Source organism: Chelonia mydas, chromosome 4 (genome assembly GCF_015237465.2).
Source record: "Chelonia mydas isolate rCheMyd1 chromosome 4, rCheMyd1.pri.v2, whole genome shotgun sequence".
NCBI classification, from domain to species: domain Eukaryota; kingdom Metazoa; phylum Chordata; order Testudines; family Cheloniidae; genus Chelonia; species Chelonia mydas.
In genome coordinates, this window is record NC_057852.1 from 67,621,680 (window position 1) to 67,640,734 (window position 19,055).

Sequence of the window (19,055 nt, forward strand, 5' to 3'; positions counted from 1 at the left end):
CATCCAAAGACGCAACTAGGATGTAGACATGCTATCCTTCCATGGCTGCTAACTAAGATTCACTTTCTTAATCATAGAAGTATAGGACTGGAAGGGACCTCAATAGGTCATCTGCACTCATGGCAGGACTAAGTATTATCTAGAACATTCCTGACAGGTGTTTGTCTAACCTGCTCTTAAACCCCCCAGTGACAGAGATTCCACAGCCTCCGTAGGCAATTTGTTCCAGTGCTTAACTGGAAGTTTTTCCTAATGTCCAACCTAAACCTCCCTTGCTGCAATTTAAGCCCATTGACTCTCGTCCTATCATCAGAGGTTAACAAGAACATTTTTTTCACCTTCCTCCTTATAACAACCTTTTATGTACTTAAACTATTATGAGCCCCCTCAGTCTTCTCTTCTCTAAACTAAACAAAAACAATTTTTTCAATATTTCCTCATAGGTCATGTTTTCTAGATCTTTAATCATTTTTGTTGCTCTTCTCTGGCCTTTCTCCAATTTGTCCACATCTTTCCTGAAATGTGGTGCCCAGAAAGAGATACAATAATCCAGCTGAGGCCTAATCAGCTAGGAGTGGAGTGGAAATACCATGCAACTGTATAGTAATGAGCCATTTAAATATATTTTTCATTAATTAGTTACATTTATTGGTTTAAAGATAGTTAATATGTAATCTTTCACTCTAGTTTTTGAAGATACATTTTCTACAGTTAGAAGGGCCTGATTTCAGTGGATTACTTGGCATATAATTGGTGTAACACAGGGGAGAATCAGGTTTAGAAAATTTTATCCATTTGCGTAGGCTGAAAATGGAGATGGGGGCAGAAATGGTGATGGGGGAGCAGCTGAATTTAGAGGGGGAGCTGGTCTGGGGACAGAGAGGGAATGAGGGCAGAGCTGGGCTGGGAGCTGAGCAGTGGGGTGGAGTGGAGCTGGGACTGGGGGCAGAGGTGGTTTGGGGAGAGTGAATGAGGGCTGGGGGTCAGTTGGAGCTGGGCTGGGGGCGGAGAGGGAATGAAGGCAGAGCTGGGCCTGGAGGTAGAGCAGGACTAGGGCGTGAACGGGATTAGGGAAGGAGAAAGGGTGGGGGCGAAGCTGGTCTGGGAGCGGAGCAGGGCTGAAAACATGGCACTCCCTCCCCACCCCCTGCCACACAGTGTGCCTCCCCAAATGTTCCTAGGAGGCACGCCCCACAGTTTGGGGACCAGTGCCCTACATTATATCCTTTTGAGTCATATACCAGATTTTCCTAATCAGGGAGAGGGGAATGGGTTTTGAGGCTTTGGACACCTGTCAGCGAAGAAATGGTAATTAAATATTGAGTCATGAGTCTAGGAACTTCCCAAGCAGAGTGGTATAGCTGATATAATAGCAAAAGAGCTTGGGTGATATCCTGCCTCTACTGAAGTCAATGGGACTTTTACCATTAGCTATTGTGGAGCCAGGATTTCACCCTTTCTGTCCACGATGTTTAACTCTCCATATCATCCTCATCATCTCTCTGAAGTACATGCCTCATATCTGGTAATTACCACATGACAATGAACGAGTAGTTATATGTACAATAGCTGACATGTAAGCAGAGGCTGTTTATTTATGGCTTGCAAACTAAGACATTAGTGACATACTTGTTGAAAGAGTTCTTTATGATGTCAGGATTTAACTCTTGGTACTTTAATAAATGCAGTCATGGAAGTGACGTGTATGTTAGTGAAAATAACTGTATTGCAGTTTCTCCTTCACGAGCACGGCTCGGCAAGGTGTAGTCTGCTATAAAATGGTTCGCTCTGCAGCAGAATCATTTTGTCAGTTTGCAAATAGTATTATTATTGTTTTATTACTTCAGCCACTAACATGCACACAGGTTTAAAATGAATAACCACCTGATCTTGTTTGTAACCCTTGTCCTTCTTCAACCCATTTTCTCCCTACTGTTCATTACTCTCACTCATCATATCATTTAACATTAGATTGTACACTCTTGAGGGAGAGACTTTTTTTGTTTCTTTGGTCTGGAAAATGCCTAGCACACCTTGGTACTGTAAAATTAATAACAACAATAACAATAATATTAATACTGGTAATCAATAATGAATATTATTATTGATATTAATATTTTGAATAATAGAAATACAGATCATATTAGCATATTAAAGTAATGGAATTATTATTAAATATTAATTTTATTCTGCTATATGTGCACTCGGTACTTTACAGAAAAGTAGAAGACACAGTCCCTGTCTCAATGAGTTCATAATCCAGTAGTCCTAATCTGTATGACTAACCTGCTAATCAGTGTGTCTGACTTTCTATTCCAGGTAGCACTCATGAATACAGCTCCTGCCCTGATGATGCAATTTTTCAAAGCTTAGCTCGGGGCTATTCATCTTTTAACCCAGCCATGTCTGATCCAAACAGGCCACCATGTCGTAAGAATGATGACGACAGTAGTTTTGTAGATGGAACAACCAACGGTGGTGCTTGGTACAGTGTTCCTGGAGGTCAGTGTCACTTCATGGTACCGTACAGATTCAGTTGCTTTTGAGGATGGTCAGTAATTGTGCTTACTTTAAAATCAGATATTCAGTGACAAATGAATAGAACAAAATTGCAAAGCTCTTCAGCGTTTGTGGGTGTAACAAGCTGAATCTCAGATGGATCTTTAGGGAATATTTTCTTAACTACTGTAGCCGCAAAACTCCCATGAAGCAAATGGGAGGTAAGCATGGAACTCCTTATGTGCTCAGCTCAGAACGTACACAAAGTGAAAAGGGAAGCTGACCAGGATGCCTGTTAAAATATTTGTTATCTTTCACCCGACACATCCAGCAGACTCAGAATGTTTAAGCAATTCAGTTCTCAGACAACTGCAATTAAGCCATTTTCTACAGTTAGAGAACAATTAAAAATTATTTGTCTTTTTTCACAAAAAGGTCTGAAAACTGTTTTATCTTCAGGTTTTTAACAAATTATTCAGAGAATAAATGTAAAAAAATAATGGATGTATAAACAAGTGAAATATTGATTTTACACATGCACAGTAAAAAAATGCCCACTAAACACAGTTACACTATTACTTATGGGAGTATGGAGTAATTTATCATTACCGACGATCTAAGAGAAAAAAGAAAGATACCTGGTAATGGATGGCAGACTGCTGACCGCTATTCACTGTGGCCCAATCGTGAAAGGTGCAGAGTGCCTTCTAGGAGGTGTTTAGGGCCTGATTCTACGCCACTGTAGACAATGGAAGTTTTGCCATCAGTTTCAATGGGAGCCTGTAGCAGAGCGGTCACCCCACTCCAACGCTGAAAGGGGCTGAGAGAAAAGGCTAGGCTGATTGGGGAAGCAGCCACAGCTGGGGCCATGCCCCAATCAGGCCACAGCTGGCCCTATAAAAGGGAGAGAGAAGAACTGGTTGCCTGGGAGAAAAGGGTACCTAGAGTGGAGCAGGACTGGGGGAAGGCCAGAGGTTCTGGGGAGCTCCAGCCTGGAAAACCCCCAGGCTGCAGGCCTTGCTAAAGGCCAGGAAAGGTACTGGGGCTACAAAGGGGTAGCCTGGGAATAGGCAGAGGCAGCGGGTCCAACCCCCTTGCCGATGATGAGTGGTTTGCAGACTGCAGTCTGCCCCAGTGAGCAGGGGCTAGATGGTGACTGGCAGTAGCTACTGAGGCAAGGTGGGGATAGAGGGTTGGGGGTTCCAAGATTGTGGGTTACTGCTGGGGGCAGAACCCTGAGGGAGAGGGGCACTGGGATCCAGGAGGGACATGGGGGCCAGCGGCAGGCGAGACACTGGCCTGCAGAGGGCACTCCTTATGCTGGAGAGCGAATTCCCAGGATGACCAGCAGGAGGTGCCACACTAGTGACTCACTGCATTGCTACAGAGCCCAATCAGAGCCTTAGATTCCTGCATCCCTTTCTCACTTCTTGCCTCTTCCCTATCAGTGGATCCCCAGACTCATGCAGAGCTCTCTGCAGAGTCCAGTGGAAGTGGCAGTACAATGTGGTAGAGGTTGTTGAACCCCTTTACTATGTAGGGAAAGGAAATAATTCCACCTGTAGGCTGCAGGGGCATGAACTAGACTTCAGTTTTAACTCCGTTCTTTGCTCAGACAAAACTCCCTTTAAGTCAATGGAAGCTTGAGCTGGTTGGAATAATTCAAATGAAACTTCTTTGGTCAGAATTTGCCAATTAATTGAAATGTTTGACAGAGATGATTAAGTTCCTCTGGAAACCTGCCTAGTTTTGTGCCAGATTGCCTGCCCAGCTCCCTGGCAATTCCAGGGTCTGCAGCTCCAGGGAAGCCCATCTGCAGTTTCCAAATGATTCCTTCCACATTAGACATGCTGGAGCTCAGGACTGAGCAGGACTTTGCAATTGCAGCTCTGGGCTGCTGTGAGCTGGGCGGGGTCCAGGCATCCGAACTTAGAGTAGGGAACACGTATGTCATACACCCAGGTCCCCACTACTGGGTTCAGGAAACATAGAAGAGGAAGCTGCCTGGTTTGAATGTGGAGAGGACAACAGGTAGATTTTCAGAAGTGGCAAAATAGATTGGGAGGGGCTGCCAGGGGTGTGTGAAAACTGGAGACTGGTGGGGTGTGTACGGAGGGAGGGAAGGAGAAGGAAATTTACATGGGGTTGGGGTTGTGGAAGACTGACTTGCTGGTCAAGAATATTAGAACTGGGAACTAAAAGCAAGGGAGAGATGGGGCTGCCTGGGCAAAGAGCCTGGGCATGGAACTGGGATCCAGGCAGAAGAGTAGGACGGACTGGGCAAGGAGACTGGAACTGGGAGCCAGGGAAGGAAATGGGGATGACAACTGGAAGCCAGTATATGGGGGAGACTGAGATTGGATGAAGGATGAAAATAGAGGGCTAGTTAGGAGGAAGCTGGGGTACCTCACACATCTCCTTCATTGCATAATCCTGATTCATTTCCAGGCTATTGAATGAGGAATGGTCCTGTGGAAAAAATGTGTGATCTTGCAATTAAAGACCCTATCATAATACATACACATAAGGGGGCTGAATTAAGCTTACAGAGGGAACCTTAATTCTGGCATTTCCAAAATTTTTGAGTGCTTGACTCTGTCATTTTAATAATGTTCTGTTAAAGTAGTTTTTGTGTGTAATATCTATATACAGTAACTCCTCGCTTAACGTTGTAGCTATGTTCTGGAAAAATGCTACTTTAAGCGAAACGATGTTAAGTGAATCCAATTTCCCCATAAGAATTAATGTAAATGGGAGTAGGTTCCAGGGAAATTTTTTTCTTCAGACAAGAGTGTATATTTTTATTTATATATGTGTGCACACACACACACACATACGTTTTAAACAAACAACTTAATACTGTACACAGCAATAATGATTGTGAAGCTTAGTTGAGGTGGTAGCGTCAGAGGGTGGGATATTTTCCAGGGAATGTCTTACAGCTAAATGATGAACTAGCACTCGGCTGAGCCCTCAAGGGTCAACACATTGTTGTTAATGTAGCCACACACTCTACAAGGCAGCACGAATGGAGGGTGGGGAAACAGCATGGCAGAGAAATACAGAGACACACACCGTGTGTGAGAGAGAGAGATGCGCATTGCCCCTTTAAGTACGCTGAGCCTACTCTAAGTACATTGCCTTTTTAAGTCGATCAGTAAATTGAGACAGCAGCTGCTGCCAGCAAGCTCCCTCCATCCTGAGCCCTGTTGTGTCTCTCCCCGCCCCCCCCACCACTTAACGCTCTGTGGAGGTGGGGGGCAGGAGTGCCGGGGAGAGGGTAACTCTGACATTAGCACTCCTCTACTGCGCCCCCTGCCCAGCAAGCAGGAGGCTCCCGAGAGTAGCTCCAAGGCAGAGGGCAGGAGTAGCACTCAGCAGGGGGAGGAGGGACTGCTGAACTGCCCGGCAATTGATAGCCTGCTGGATGGCTGCCGCACAGGGAACTTAAGGGAGCTGATGGGGGGCTGCCGATCCACCCTGGTTCCAAGCCCCCACCACTAGCTCCAACGGGTGCCTCTTTCTGCAAGCAGTGGACAAAGCAGGCGGCTGCCAGACAATGTTATAAGTGAGCATTGCACAACTTTCAACGAGCATGTTCTCTAATTGATCAGTGACGTAACAACGTTAACTGTGTGGAGTTACTGTATAATATAGGCAAGACCAAGAGATAATAGCAAATCATCCCCAAGCATAAGTCTCCTATGGCAGTTATTCATTCATTACAGTTTAACTCTGTAATATGTACAATACAGTACTCCAAGTAGCCGTGCAAGGGCCCTTGGTCAACTGAGTCTGATCAGATTCTTGTATCAGCATAAAAATAGCATCTCAAAGCAGCTTAAACAATAGGCTAATTACAGATCAAGTTAAGTGTCTTTTTATGCTGTAGTCGTGCCTGACACTTTGTCAGGTCATTGCTGACCTAAATCACATTTCATGTTGCCTACTGCTGAATCAAAGCTGGGGACATTTTCTTTTGGATTTTACCATGAGTCATGTAGGATGCTCATGCTCTGCGTATCACCCCCAAAGCTTCAGTTTGCACCACCCTAAGAACAAGTGCGCCGATGTACTTTGTCGCCATGTACTGCCCAGACGTATGAATAAAGGGTTATGCTAGTTCATATGTTAGCTACTAACACAAAGGTACATGGGAGTTGCAGATGCTCAGCAGCTCTGAGGATTTGGCCCCTAACATAATATTTATTTTAAAATGGAAGAAAATTTGTTTTGTCCAGATTCTAAACTCATTTATTCCAATGTAAATCCTGTGTAACTCCCTTAACTACAAGGGATTGGAATAAAAGAACAAAGGGACATTCAGCTCACTTGGTTCCCTAGAAAATCTCGACTTTAAACCAGCAATGAGGGACGTGAATCAAAGTTGTAGGGGATAGTCTGAAGTTTGCAAAGCATCAAAACTCCATTCCCAGTAATAACACAAGTCCCTCCTTGCTGGGAGTTCCACTTTCCACACTGGACACTGTCGGTACAACTTACCTCCTGCCATTAATGTACAATGTGACTACTGCATTATAGTAAAAGGTAAAGTCTGTCCCCCATGCACAGAGCCTCTTAATAGCCCCCCTCTTCCAGGAGGGTGGCTAGAGTGACACAGGACACCTGGAACAGGAGAGGCCATTTCCCCTCCAGAATTTCAGTTACATGTGCACCATCTCAAGGATCTTTTATTATTCATTTTTTTCTCTCTGCGGTGAGTAGGATGGAATGATCAGTCAGCTATGGTGAAAGAGACAATGGGAGGGAATGGTTAAGGGGCAGTTTGTTTAAAAGTGTAACTAGAAAGAGGTGTGCCTTGGTAAGACACTTGGCTGGGACCAAGGAGACGTCAGTTCATGTCCTGGCTATGCCACAGATATCCTGTGTGACCTTGGGCAAGTCATTTAGTCTGTATGTGTCAATTCCCTGTCTGTAAAATAGGGATGATGATACTTTCTCTCATAAGCTTTCTGGGGCAGGGATTGTCTCTTCCTATCTGTATTGCACATAACATGGTGAGCTCAAATTTTATTTGGGCCTTTAGGTGCAACCTCAATACAAATTAAGGAGGACACTTCAGCTGAAAAGTGGCAGATTCAAAACTTTATGAAAGAAAAGGCTTTCACACACCACAGTTAGTCTGTGGAACCCATTAGCACAGCCTGGTAGAGAATGGAACTTCCTACATGCGTATGAGTTTTGAATGATATGAGTCTATTTGCTCAGATCTCTTTGCAGAACCTGGGCCACAGCTGAGAGCTTCGGGTAAAAAAAAACAACCTCTCTCCCCTATTTTTTAAAGAATAAAATAAAAACAGAGAAATTGTACAGCAGATATTTTCTGTTGTGTCCAAATGGTCTCTAATGTAATCATGGGAAGGCAAATTGGACTTTGGAATAAATGAAGGTTTTGCCTAGCTACTAGAGGCTATAGAAGTAGGATACAAACAAGTCATGAAATTTGAAAGTCAGGGTTTGATATGTAACATGAATTCAGTCACACTGCATGTATTGGACCAGATTCTCTACTGTGCCCACCATGAAGGAGCAGGATGGCATCAGGAAGCTGACTGCAGTTCCCTGATTCTGAGGCCAGTTTTGAGATCCCAGTCACAGTGGAATTTAGAGCAGAGTTGGGACTACTGTAATTGCCCTTTGGCAATAATTTACGTGGGGATTGCCAGGGTATACTGTACTTCAGCCAGGCTTCTTCCTTTCCCTACACTGAAAACCACAAGGAGGAGACATAGGAATTGGCTATACAAACCCTGTGCTCACTGCGAACTCCCCCACACTGGGTGAATCCTCATCCAGGGAAACATGGCTGGCTTCCACTCCTCTTTGTGCTGCCTGAATGGTGCAGAGGAAGTGGAGTGGGTGTCACAGAAACTGGTCCAGTGAATATAATGACTCACTGAGGTCAGGCAGATGAACATTTAAATACATAGCTAATCAAAAATACTACTGTACATTTTTAAATTCTCCTAATTAAAGTTGCATTAACAATGTTTTTCATTTATCACATTCAGGTCTATTCCCCATTTTTTTTTACTCTGGTGCTGAGTTTGAAAGAAAAAAACCCCAAAAAACAAGAGAAATAAATGCAATAGCTGATTGGAAATTACAGGCCTCCCTTCCCCACTCTCCCACCCCAGTTGAAAATTTCAGTGAAAATGAAAACATTTCATTTTGGGAGTGAGGGTTGTTTGTTTGCAGAAAATCATTGAAAATTTTTTTCCACAGAAGGTAGACCCTAAAAATTGTGACGAAAAACTTTTTTTTTTTTGTTAAAAAGAAAAACTTTGACCAGCCCTAATAAATATCTCTTTCAAAGTATTTATGTGATGCTTTATTTGCTTTGTCATTAGCTGTCATTCACAGGTTTACAGTGCACATAATGGTCAGTTTCTTTTTTCATCTGGAAATAATTGAACCACACCTGGAAATTGTTTTTAGTTCCTATGAAAGAAAAAAAGGGCTTTCCATACCAAGTGTCCCATAGGAATATGTAGGCCAGATGCATGGTCAGATTTGGTACAATCATTACATGAAGTCATGACTGCCAAGAAATTCTGTGTTTTCTGTGAAATGAGCATTTTCAGTGAACTCCCTTTTTCTCCCCTGAGAACAGTATATTCGGCCTGATTCACTTCTCTCTTATTCTGGTTTAAACTCCAGTAACTTCAGTGGAATTACTCTAGATCAGTGATTCTCAACCATTTACCATTGTGCGCCATGTATACAGCTCTCTGTTATGTGGGCTGCATACACACAATATATATACTACCCATATGGCCCTGAGGATGTCACATGGGCCACAGGTTGAGAACCACTGCTCTAGATTTACACCAATGGGAGAGGAGAATCGGGCCCATTGTGTTTAATGCAGATTTCTCCTAATTCCCCACAGCATTTAATAAGTCCCTCCTTGCCAGGAATTCCACTTTCCACACTGGACCCTGTCAGTACATCTTACCTCAGAGCAATGCAAACAGTGTCAACATATCTCTCTGCTGATATTGCAGGAATGCAGGACTTCAATTACCTCAGCAGCAACTGCTTTGAAATCACAGTGGAGCTCAGCTGTGAAAAATTCCCATCAGAGGAAACTCTGAAGAACTACTGGGAGGACAACAAGAACTCACTTGTCAATTATATTGAGCAGGTAAATGATCAAAATAGAGTTTTCTCTAGAGTAATGTAACTAAACAGAAACTGCCAATGGTGTTAATCTGATTATATACTGTAGTTATGATTACTCCACACACATCCATAGGGGTAAATCCAGAACTAATAGGTTGCTAAAAATTCAAACCCATCTGGATCTGGATCTGATTTTGGTTGATATGCTATAGTTAACAAGTATGTGCCTGTGATTATGATGAGAAAAATAGCCTGTTAGTACAGCTGTTGAAGAATGGGACACATTTATTCTTGAATAATTTATTTAAGAAAAAAAAGCCAAAGTTTGCCAGATCAAATATTTGCAATGAATAAATCACTGAGTTTTGCCTGTTAGTTTTACGTGGGATGAAAAGGCAGTATATTTGCACTACAGAATTTCACCCTTTTGCTACAGGTTGAAAAAAAGCTTCAGCTTTGCACATGGGTTAATTTTAATTAAAATATGGTCTGACAAGGAATTTTCAGAGTTGTAGATACCGTGACACCTTAAATTGCCCGCTTCTGTAGGACTGCGGGCTAGATCACTGAAGTTCAGTTGCTCTCATCTGGTAGAGGATTTTACTCACCTTCTGGACTTTCCTACATGATACTGACTGGCCAGATTCTCAGCTATGGCTGAGGAGGGTGCAGTAGTACCCAGTAAAGGGTACTTGGCCTTTCTGCTCTCCCGTGCTATGTGCCAGGCTAATCCTTTGTCATAAATTTGAGCTGTCTAAAGGATGTTCTTGTCTAAATGATATCAGCTGTTAATAGTGCCTAAACGACAGCTGAAGATCAGCAGAGTGTAGAGAAGCCTCAGTTGCATACCCTGTCCCCACTTGCACTGCTAAATGCTCTATACTGGCTGGTGATGCTGGGTTTAGAGCCACAGTCCAATGGTATTGCAACACAAAATGGCCACATTGCACCAGAGGTCTCCAAATGAGGATTCATGCTCCACTGATGTTAATGTGAGTTTTACCATTAACTACAATCGGAGCAGGACTGTATCTTGTGGGCTCAGTCCTCCAAGGGGCTGACTGTCTCATGTAAATTAGCTGATTTCATTGGGAGTTGAGGCTGCTCACACCCCATCTTAGGTTCTGAATGCCTTGCAGGATCAGACCCAAAATTCTTATATTTGAGAAAATTTAACAGCCTGTGGGAAAGATGTGCATCAGGCTGTCTCCCAACACCTTTCAAAGAGTGTGAAAATACTCATTAACAACAGGATTTGAGGGAATGCATACTTCCCTTCATGGTTTGCTGCACATTTGTGATGAATGCTGCAGAGCAAAAAAACAAATTAGTCATATCAGCAGCTGAACTCCATTGGCTCAATCACTTTGTAATATTCCAGTGTGAGGTTTAGAAATTATCCTTGCTGCTTATTTTCATCATGTAGCTATGGGGTGGATAACATGCAGTCTCAGATATTTCACTGACTAAAACAGCTGCCTTTTCCTTTAGAAACAAGCACAAGTAATTTCCCATGTATCTCTGGCTTTTTCAGATACATCGGGGAGTGAAAGGATTTGTTAGAGATCTTCAGGGAAACCCGATTGCAAATGCTACCATTTCTGTGGAGGGAATAAACCATGACATTACATCAGGTGGGTGTCACATCTTAGGTGATTAAGTAAGGAGGCATGCTAGAATGCATTGCTATGCCTCTGTAGCAGGCAACCTGGAGTCGTAGCCTCTCAAATCTAATCCGATATTATTAGCTAAGTGTGGTCAGGCTGCATCAATACTTAGATGGAAGACAACCTGGGGTTAGGAAGAAGTTTCCCTTGTGGGCAGGATGTTTCATATCAGCCATTTGCAGAATTTCTTGCACCTTTCTTTGAAGGAGATGATAGTGGCTGCTGTTGGAGACTGGTTTGGACTAAATAAATCACTGGTCTGATACAATGAGAATACTTTTAGTCCTAATCCCACATGCTATATGAAGTATTATTGGTGACTCAGTAGGTGACACCTTTATCTTTGAGAATATGTCTAGAATGTAATCACGGGGTGTGATTGCAGCTCAGGCTGACATCCTCAAACTAGCTGCTGTGGCTTCACTGCTCTGGGATATGAGCTAGCAAGATTACAACTAGTTTGGATACGTCCGTTTGAGCTGCAAACACACCAGTGACAGTTCCATAGTGACTCAGGGTATGTCCAGACTATGTTCTTGAGCAATGTACTTTTGGAAGTGCCATCTCAAGGATGAAACCTAAAACTCTGGTCCAAATCCCTTGTGATCATTAAAGATCCCATTGTACTTTTTGCAGGATTAGGAGTGTTAATCCCTAATCTCATTGCCAAATTCCAGTTTGGGTAATTGCTTTCTGCCTAGCTCCCTGCTGCTTCAGTGAGATGGTGTACTTTTTCATTTCCTGTTCTAAACACGTTGTTTAGTAGTAGTGTACCTTTTCATTTTTGCTGAATCTTATCCTAGAGATAGGCTTAGCGGTAGTTTCACGTTGACCGTGTGTGAAGGGTTACCTATACATTCGTTGTCATTTTAAACAGCATTTTTTTGGTGTAAGGTGCTAATTAAATAAATTTCCCATATTTTGTGAACTATTGTATGCTGGCACTGAATCCCACTATTCCACTGAATTGTATGGCATGGGATTGTCGCCCACTCAGATTGGCATTTCCCTTTGTGATGTGCCCACACGTTACAGGCAGTGGACAGCCGTGCCACCAACCAGAAGAGCCAACAGTAACTTTAGCAGTACCCTTCCACTGTACATAAAAAAGGGAAAGAGGGATGAAAGGTAAAGAACAGTAAGTGGCTGCATAGGGATTGAGAGAAGGAAGGGGGGTGGGGGGAAGAAAAGGATTGTCCTCCATTTGAAAGGTCAGTATCCACTTCCTATTCTCTGCTGCAGTGCTGGGAGATTAAGATGTAGGATATTGCACTTCTGTAGTAGATAAATGCACATAGCCATCACCCCATCATCTCATATCACTGGATGTTCGCAAAAAAGATAGCGGCAATGCAATATCAAAAGGTTTAGAAAGGTAGTCAAAAGTCAGGCAATCTCAAAAGTGAATGGTAAACCTTAATTCTGCTCTTCTATGAAGGTTTTAGCATACAATCTTGCTACAGTGCCAGCTAATAAAATAGATCATATTTTTTTCCACAGAATCTGTCTCTTTAGAGAAAAAATATGGGGGCACTTTAGTTTGATGCCTCCTGAAGCTTTCTCAATTGGACTTTCACCAACTCTGATTGTACTGACACTGTCAAGTTTACTTGTGAACAATTATATAATATTCCCCTCTAGGCATAGAAGTTTGGTGGTGGTTGTTTTTTTTTTTAAAAGTGCTGGTGTAGTTGCAGAATTGCTCAGCAAACGTTTAGGAAAATACTGGCATAAGCAATGACACTGATTTCAAGTGGCATTGCTGAGTGACCTTCCAAAGGTTCTTCTAAACTCTGTGTAGTATGCAGGGATGAAGAATTCTTCACAAAGTGACTTTTGTAAACTCCGAAGAAATACCACACTATAAACAATGCCCAGTGGGCCTCTTTATCCACCCATTGGTGTAAAACTGGTGTAATGGAGTGGAGGGTTAGTTCTACTGTGTGGCTTTAGGATTATGATTTTTATATTTTTTCCTTCATTGATTCACTGTAAAGAAAGATTACATAGAATAATCTGGTCCTCCCCTTCATTTATTTGTCATCTTGATAAAAAATGATGCTTCTCTCACTGGGCTATATAATCTCTAGAGTATTTGAATCTTGATGGATGGGGATTTATTTCTTTAACTCACATGTTGATGGGAGCCACCCGGGAAAACTGTATAAATTAAAAAGATACTATATCCCTAAAGAGATTCCTTATTACAGGGTGACAGTTCTCATATTATCTATTTCCACAAGAGCTGTATCAGTAGTGAAGGGTGGCTTATATTTGTGGAAAACATCTTTTTATAAATAAATTAAAATGGTTTTATATCATTGCATAATTGCCTGGATATTGAAATCCAGGCTGGTATTTCTGGGATTATATTGTAATGGCATTTACAGCCCATCTTTTTTAGCCTAGGATAATGAGTTTCATTTCTTCCGATTCAATGTTTTTCTTTCTCTTCAGCCAAGGATGGTGATTACTGGAGATTGCTTACACCAGGAAACTATAAACTTACAGCCTCAGCACCAGGCTATCTAGCAATAACTAAAAAAGTGGCTGTTCCCTTTAGCCCTGCCATTGCGGTAAGTTCTCCCTCATTGGTTGGTTTTTCTTCCCCTATGAAAGAAGAATAATGGAGCACTGTTATTTATATTCTATGTATATTCACATATTGCATAAAAAATATAAGTCTAAAGAAAAACCCTAGCTGCTCTTCATTCATAACTCTTTATAGACCCAACCCTCATCAGTTTAGAAAACAGGCTGGAAATCTAGTCAGCCTGTGCACTCTTTCTTTCTAATGCTTGTTGGCTTCCACCAAGCAAGAGTAGTGTATTTGAAGGTGTCTCATTTCTTTTTCCTATTAGTCTTGTCTTTATCCACATAGGTCAGTAAAAATTACACACATACGGATGGACATTAGCATTTTTGTTTAGATTTGATAGTCTTTGGGCAACTGAATATTTAGTTAAGATGAAAATCTCCTTAACCCCTGCGCAGAGGGCCAGCACTAGAACACTTACACCACTTACGTGCCAAATACACCCAAAACTAGGACTTCAGTAATGTATGGGTTTTGGTTTGACCCTCTGCACAGAGGTAAATTTCCCCCTTTAAAAACTAAAGTGGGACAAACCCATCCTGGATGTAACACCGTAGAACAGGGATGGGCAAACTTTTTGGCCCAAGGGCCACATCTGGGTGGGGAAATTGCATGCAGGGCCATGAATGTAGGGCTGGGGAAGGGATTGGGGTGTGGGAGGGGGTGTACAAGGGGGTTCAGGGCAAGCTGTGGGGTGCAGGGAGCAGGCTCCGGCCCAGCGCCGCTTACCTGGAGTGGCTCCAGGACGGCAGCGGCATGCACCGGGGCCAGGGCAGGCTCCCTGCCTGCCTGCCCTGGCCCCGTGCTACTCCCGGAAGTGGCCGGCAGCATGTCCCTGCGGCCCCTGGGGGAGGGGAGGGCAGAGGGCTCTGCGTGCTGCCCTTGCCTGCGGGTACCTCCCCTGAAGCTCCCATTGGCTGTGGTTCCCCATTCCTGGCTGGCCAATGGGAGCTGCGGGGGGCCTGGATCTGGCCCATGGGCTATAGTTTGCCCATTCTTGCTGTGGAAGATGCACCAGGGAAGATTTTAGATCAGTACCTCTCTTTAAAATTATTTCTGGTAGACAATCAGCCGTGAGTCAACATTATATGACATCATTTATTACGAAATACTAACAGCACATTGTAGCAGGGTTGCTATTTACTGAGTGCCCCCTCATTGTCAGTGGTATCCTGCTACCAATGTCTCCCCCCTTCAGGGCCCCTTAATAACTCATAGTTAATAGATAATTAAAACATTCCCCTCCAGCCCCAATCTCAGTCTGGTCAGTCTCCTATAGGTAGAGACACCCCAATCCTTCATCCCAGACCTAGCTCCAATTCAAAGTCTTTTAGGCTGTACCTGGCAGGAGCTTTGCCCTCTCTGGCTTCCAGACTCCCACATCCTTCTCCCAGTCAAGGTGTCTAGGAGGAGCTGGGCCCAGTACCCTCAGGCTTCACTTGGCTAAAATTTAGCCTTCTTGCCTGGCTTCTAGGCCCAAACCATTCTCTGACTCAGGGGCTCTAGTAGGAGCCACCCGAGCACTCTCAAGGTCTTCCCTACAGAAGCCTGTCACTCACTGCAGGCTCTACAGCTTTCAAGACTTCCTCCTGCTGCTCTTTTTAGAGAAATCACCTAGTCTCTCGCAGGTGTCTGCTTCTGTAATCAGCCTTGGCTAGTTTCAGCCCTCAATGGGTGAGTCACCCTATTACATACCTAAAATGTGTTGTATGTGAGAAGGAGCTCTGTGGTGGCATAAGGTAGCATATGTGTTGCTCTGCCATGCAGCAGACAACTGCCTGAATTCTGATCTTGGTTTTTTTCTCCCTGTATTGATAGGTGGTGGACAAAGCCACAGTGGTAATTTATATCATCGTATGCTAAAGGAGTTAGGTGCCCAGCTGTCATTGAATTTCAATGGAAGTTGGGCACCTAACTCCTTTAGAGTCTTTTGAAAAACCCAACCTAAAATGGGGGAACATCCACTCAGATCCCAATAAATATTTGTTTTCCTATAATTCCTTTCAGTTAATTAATCCAAACATGGACCTCCCTTCCCTGCCCTACATTTCCTGAAGCATGTGTTTTAAAAGTCACCTTTTGGATTGTTTCTCTGACCTAGGTTGATTTTGAGCTGGAGTCATTGTCTGAAAGAAAAGAAGAGGAGAAAGAAGAGTTGATGGAGTGGTGGAAGATGATGTCAGAAACTTTAAATTTCTAAGTGAAGTCCTCGAATTTGCAGCTTTTAATCTATTATGTGTTGACTTAGTATAATGTGTTGTGGACAGACCCTATATTTTAGATCTTGTGCAGTTCACTATATTTAACTTTGATTTTTTTCAGTAATCTTTTGATTAGTACCAGCACTACTTAAAAAAACTACAAGGCTACTAACTAGACAAATAAAAATTATTAATTTTTATTCCATACTGTTAAAGAAAATTTACTCTCCTACATATACAATACACAAAAAAATGAGTGAATGTCTCAGCAGCCTAAGTGGAAATACAATCTTCTATGTGTAATTTGCAAGTCCAGAATTTGTAGGTTAACTCTGGATTTAAAAATACCCATAATTCTTAGTCAGTTTCAGATACTGGCAGAAATGTCTGGCAATGCGTATGAGCAGAGATGTTCTATACTGAGTTATAATGAATGTAGTTGAAAAGGTGTATAAAAACAGTTTGGTGTTATAAGTAATGTTTTACAAGAATTAAAATCCAATATAAAATTCTCTGTTTTTGGTGGTGAAAGCTATTTAAACAAATAAACATCAACGTATAGCTTCATTTTAGTAATGTGGAAGGAACTTGTAAAAGCATTTTTACTGAAGAAGACCTAATATTAATAACAGGGGATAATGTAACTTTATCCCTTAATCTGTTACTGATACTCCAAGGTTGGATTTGGGGTTTTTTGGTCACTCACTAACAAAGTTAAAATTCTGAATAGCAAAAGAAGGAATGCTGCAAAGTGTGGATTTTGTTAAGATGCTTCTTGTGCTTGTGGGGTGTTCCAGTGAGGAAAATGTTCAGTGTTTCAGCTGATTATAACTACTAGTCACCCAGTTATGGAAGACCTCCAAAGGTTTCAGTATGGTTTGGATGAGCAGCCAAAAGTTCCAGTGCTCATCCAAAGCCACCTGACTCTCTTCAATTTACAAAATGGGTTGGAAATCTACTAAGGACAGGCATTCTTTGGTCTGAGCCAGGCAGTAGTAGTGTTGTTTGAAACTCTTGTTTGTTCCACTGTTGGTCTTGTCTAAATCTAGGTGAAAAACACAGGTGGTAAATGTGAAATAGATATACTAAAATTTTACCAAAATACTTTACAAGGAAAAAATACATTTCAGTTCTGGACAAATTTTTGGACCTCCAATTTATTTTTAATTATCCGAATCAGTTTGTTTCATTATTTAGTCCATAAAAAAATGAAACTTTCAGAAGTCACAGTATAAACGTAGACACCAGATCCTCAGCTGATGTAAATTGACATGGTTACATTGAAATCAATGGAACTATGCCACTTTATATCAGCTAGGATCTGACTGAAAGTTTAGAATGTACTGCTGTGTGTCATTTAATTTAGGTTCAGGTGTTTGACTCTTTTTTTCCCCCAACAAGCAATGGAACAGAAGAAATAGAATATTGTACCATCCTCTCTCAAAGAAATCTGTAGTTTTATTAGCTTGTATTTTCAGTCAATGGGGGTTGCAGGATTCAAAAATTAAGTCATTAGTGCCCATTGAAGTCAATGTGAAAAGTTACTTCATGTGTTTAGGAACAGACCCTAACTTGATCTGCTCAAGATACTAGCTTGACAATCACAGCAAATGGTGTCCCTGGACTTCTTGCATTTCTTAAACAAACATAGCTCTTTGACTTTTAAAATAAAATGCCCAAGATACTGCATGTGTTCCTACACTGAACAAGTAATGGAAATTAATAACCTGATTCCTAATGAACCAAAAAATGAGTCTAACATGTAGATCAGTGCTATGTAAAGTAGTAGACACTGGACTACAAATCCCAAAGGAACTCTTCTGTTAAGAGTTGTAACGATGGATTAAGCTGAAACTCAGTGAATTTTGTAACTATATCTCAGTCATGCCGAAGAACCTTTGTCACAAACACAAAAAAAGACATTGATACACAGACGTTTTGGTTAAAAAAAGGTAACTCCACCTCCCTCCCCAATGTGTGAAAAAAAGTCAAGGAGACACAAACACGTACTACACAGTAGCTTAAAATGTAGAGACGTTAAATACAAAACCATGTGTCTGTATGATTATATGTATGGAATTACTGATACTGGGTTCAGATAAGATGGGCAAAATAAAAAAAATGGTATGAATTAAAACAAAGGAGCGCTGGCATTTGGCAATGGCTACAGAGTTGCTTTCAGCCTGTAAATTATTTAACAAGGCAAGTGTAGATTTGTACAAAATACAACATAAAACAGCATAATGTTAGGCCAGAAGGCGCTGTTATATGGTGCAACTCCTATCGTGTAGCCAATTTTTCTGCATAGGGAATTCTGTGGTATAGTGCAGATATTATCAAACTGAACCTCATAATGTATTTCTAAGCCTTGCTTGTATTCCATGCATGCCATTATCTGGTCTATTGTTTTATGCATTTGTAAATGAAATGTAATGTCCCCTAAGCTATCATTGTTTTACTTCAGATGTCTGCTTGCTATTAGCTGTACTGAAACAGGCTAAAGTAATTAAATATAACAGCACCAGAACCACTGCCACTGTTCTTACTGTATGTAAAAATGCTTAAGAACAGCATAACCAGGAGTGTCAATAAATTGTTTATGTAGCTTCTCTAACTGAACTGATCTGTGCTGTAGGATTGTGTACGTTGCAATGGAATATTAAAAGTGTTACGTGATGCAGAGTTCTTTGGTTGAAAAAGGCACATACTGTACTATTGTACAATAAATAGACAGGTCTATTTAAAATGTACCCCTTTTCATTTCCTGAATGCTGAAAGGGCCCTGAATGTGTGCCATGTTTCAGGTGCTTCTCCTACTGCAGTATTTCTGGGAATCCCTATATTTAGAATGGCAGATAGCATAGTTGACAATATTGCAGGTGACAAATGTCCAGCTATTAATATGCTCACTATTGGAGTATTACCAACCCCAGCATTCAAAAATCA

The 19,055-nt window shown here is 41.9% G+C and overlaps 1 protein-coding gene across 1 annotated transcript in view; it reads left to right on the forward strand.

The window, feature by feature from the left end:
* The window catches only part of CPE (carboxypeptidase E), a 90,781-nt gene extending 71,926 nt beyond the window's left edge, over nt 1–18,855 (forward strand). The window contains exons 5-9 of the mRNA XM_037897496.2: nt 2,320–2,502; nt 9,528–9,667; nt 11,180–11,279; nt 13,770–13,888; nt 16,010–18,855. Of these exons, the coding sequence (XP_037753424.1) occupies nt 2,320–2,502; nt 9,528–9,667; nt 11,180–11,279; nt 13,770–13,888; nt 16,010–16,108 (641 nt within the window). The 3' untranslated portion in view covers nt 16,109–18,855. The remainder of the gene's footprint in view (nt 1–2,319; nt 2,503–9,527; nt 9,668–11,179; nt 11,280–13,769; nt 13,889–16,009) is intronic.
* Nucleotides 18,856–19,055: the final 200 nt, after the last annotated feature.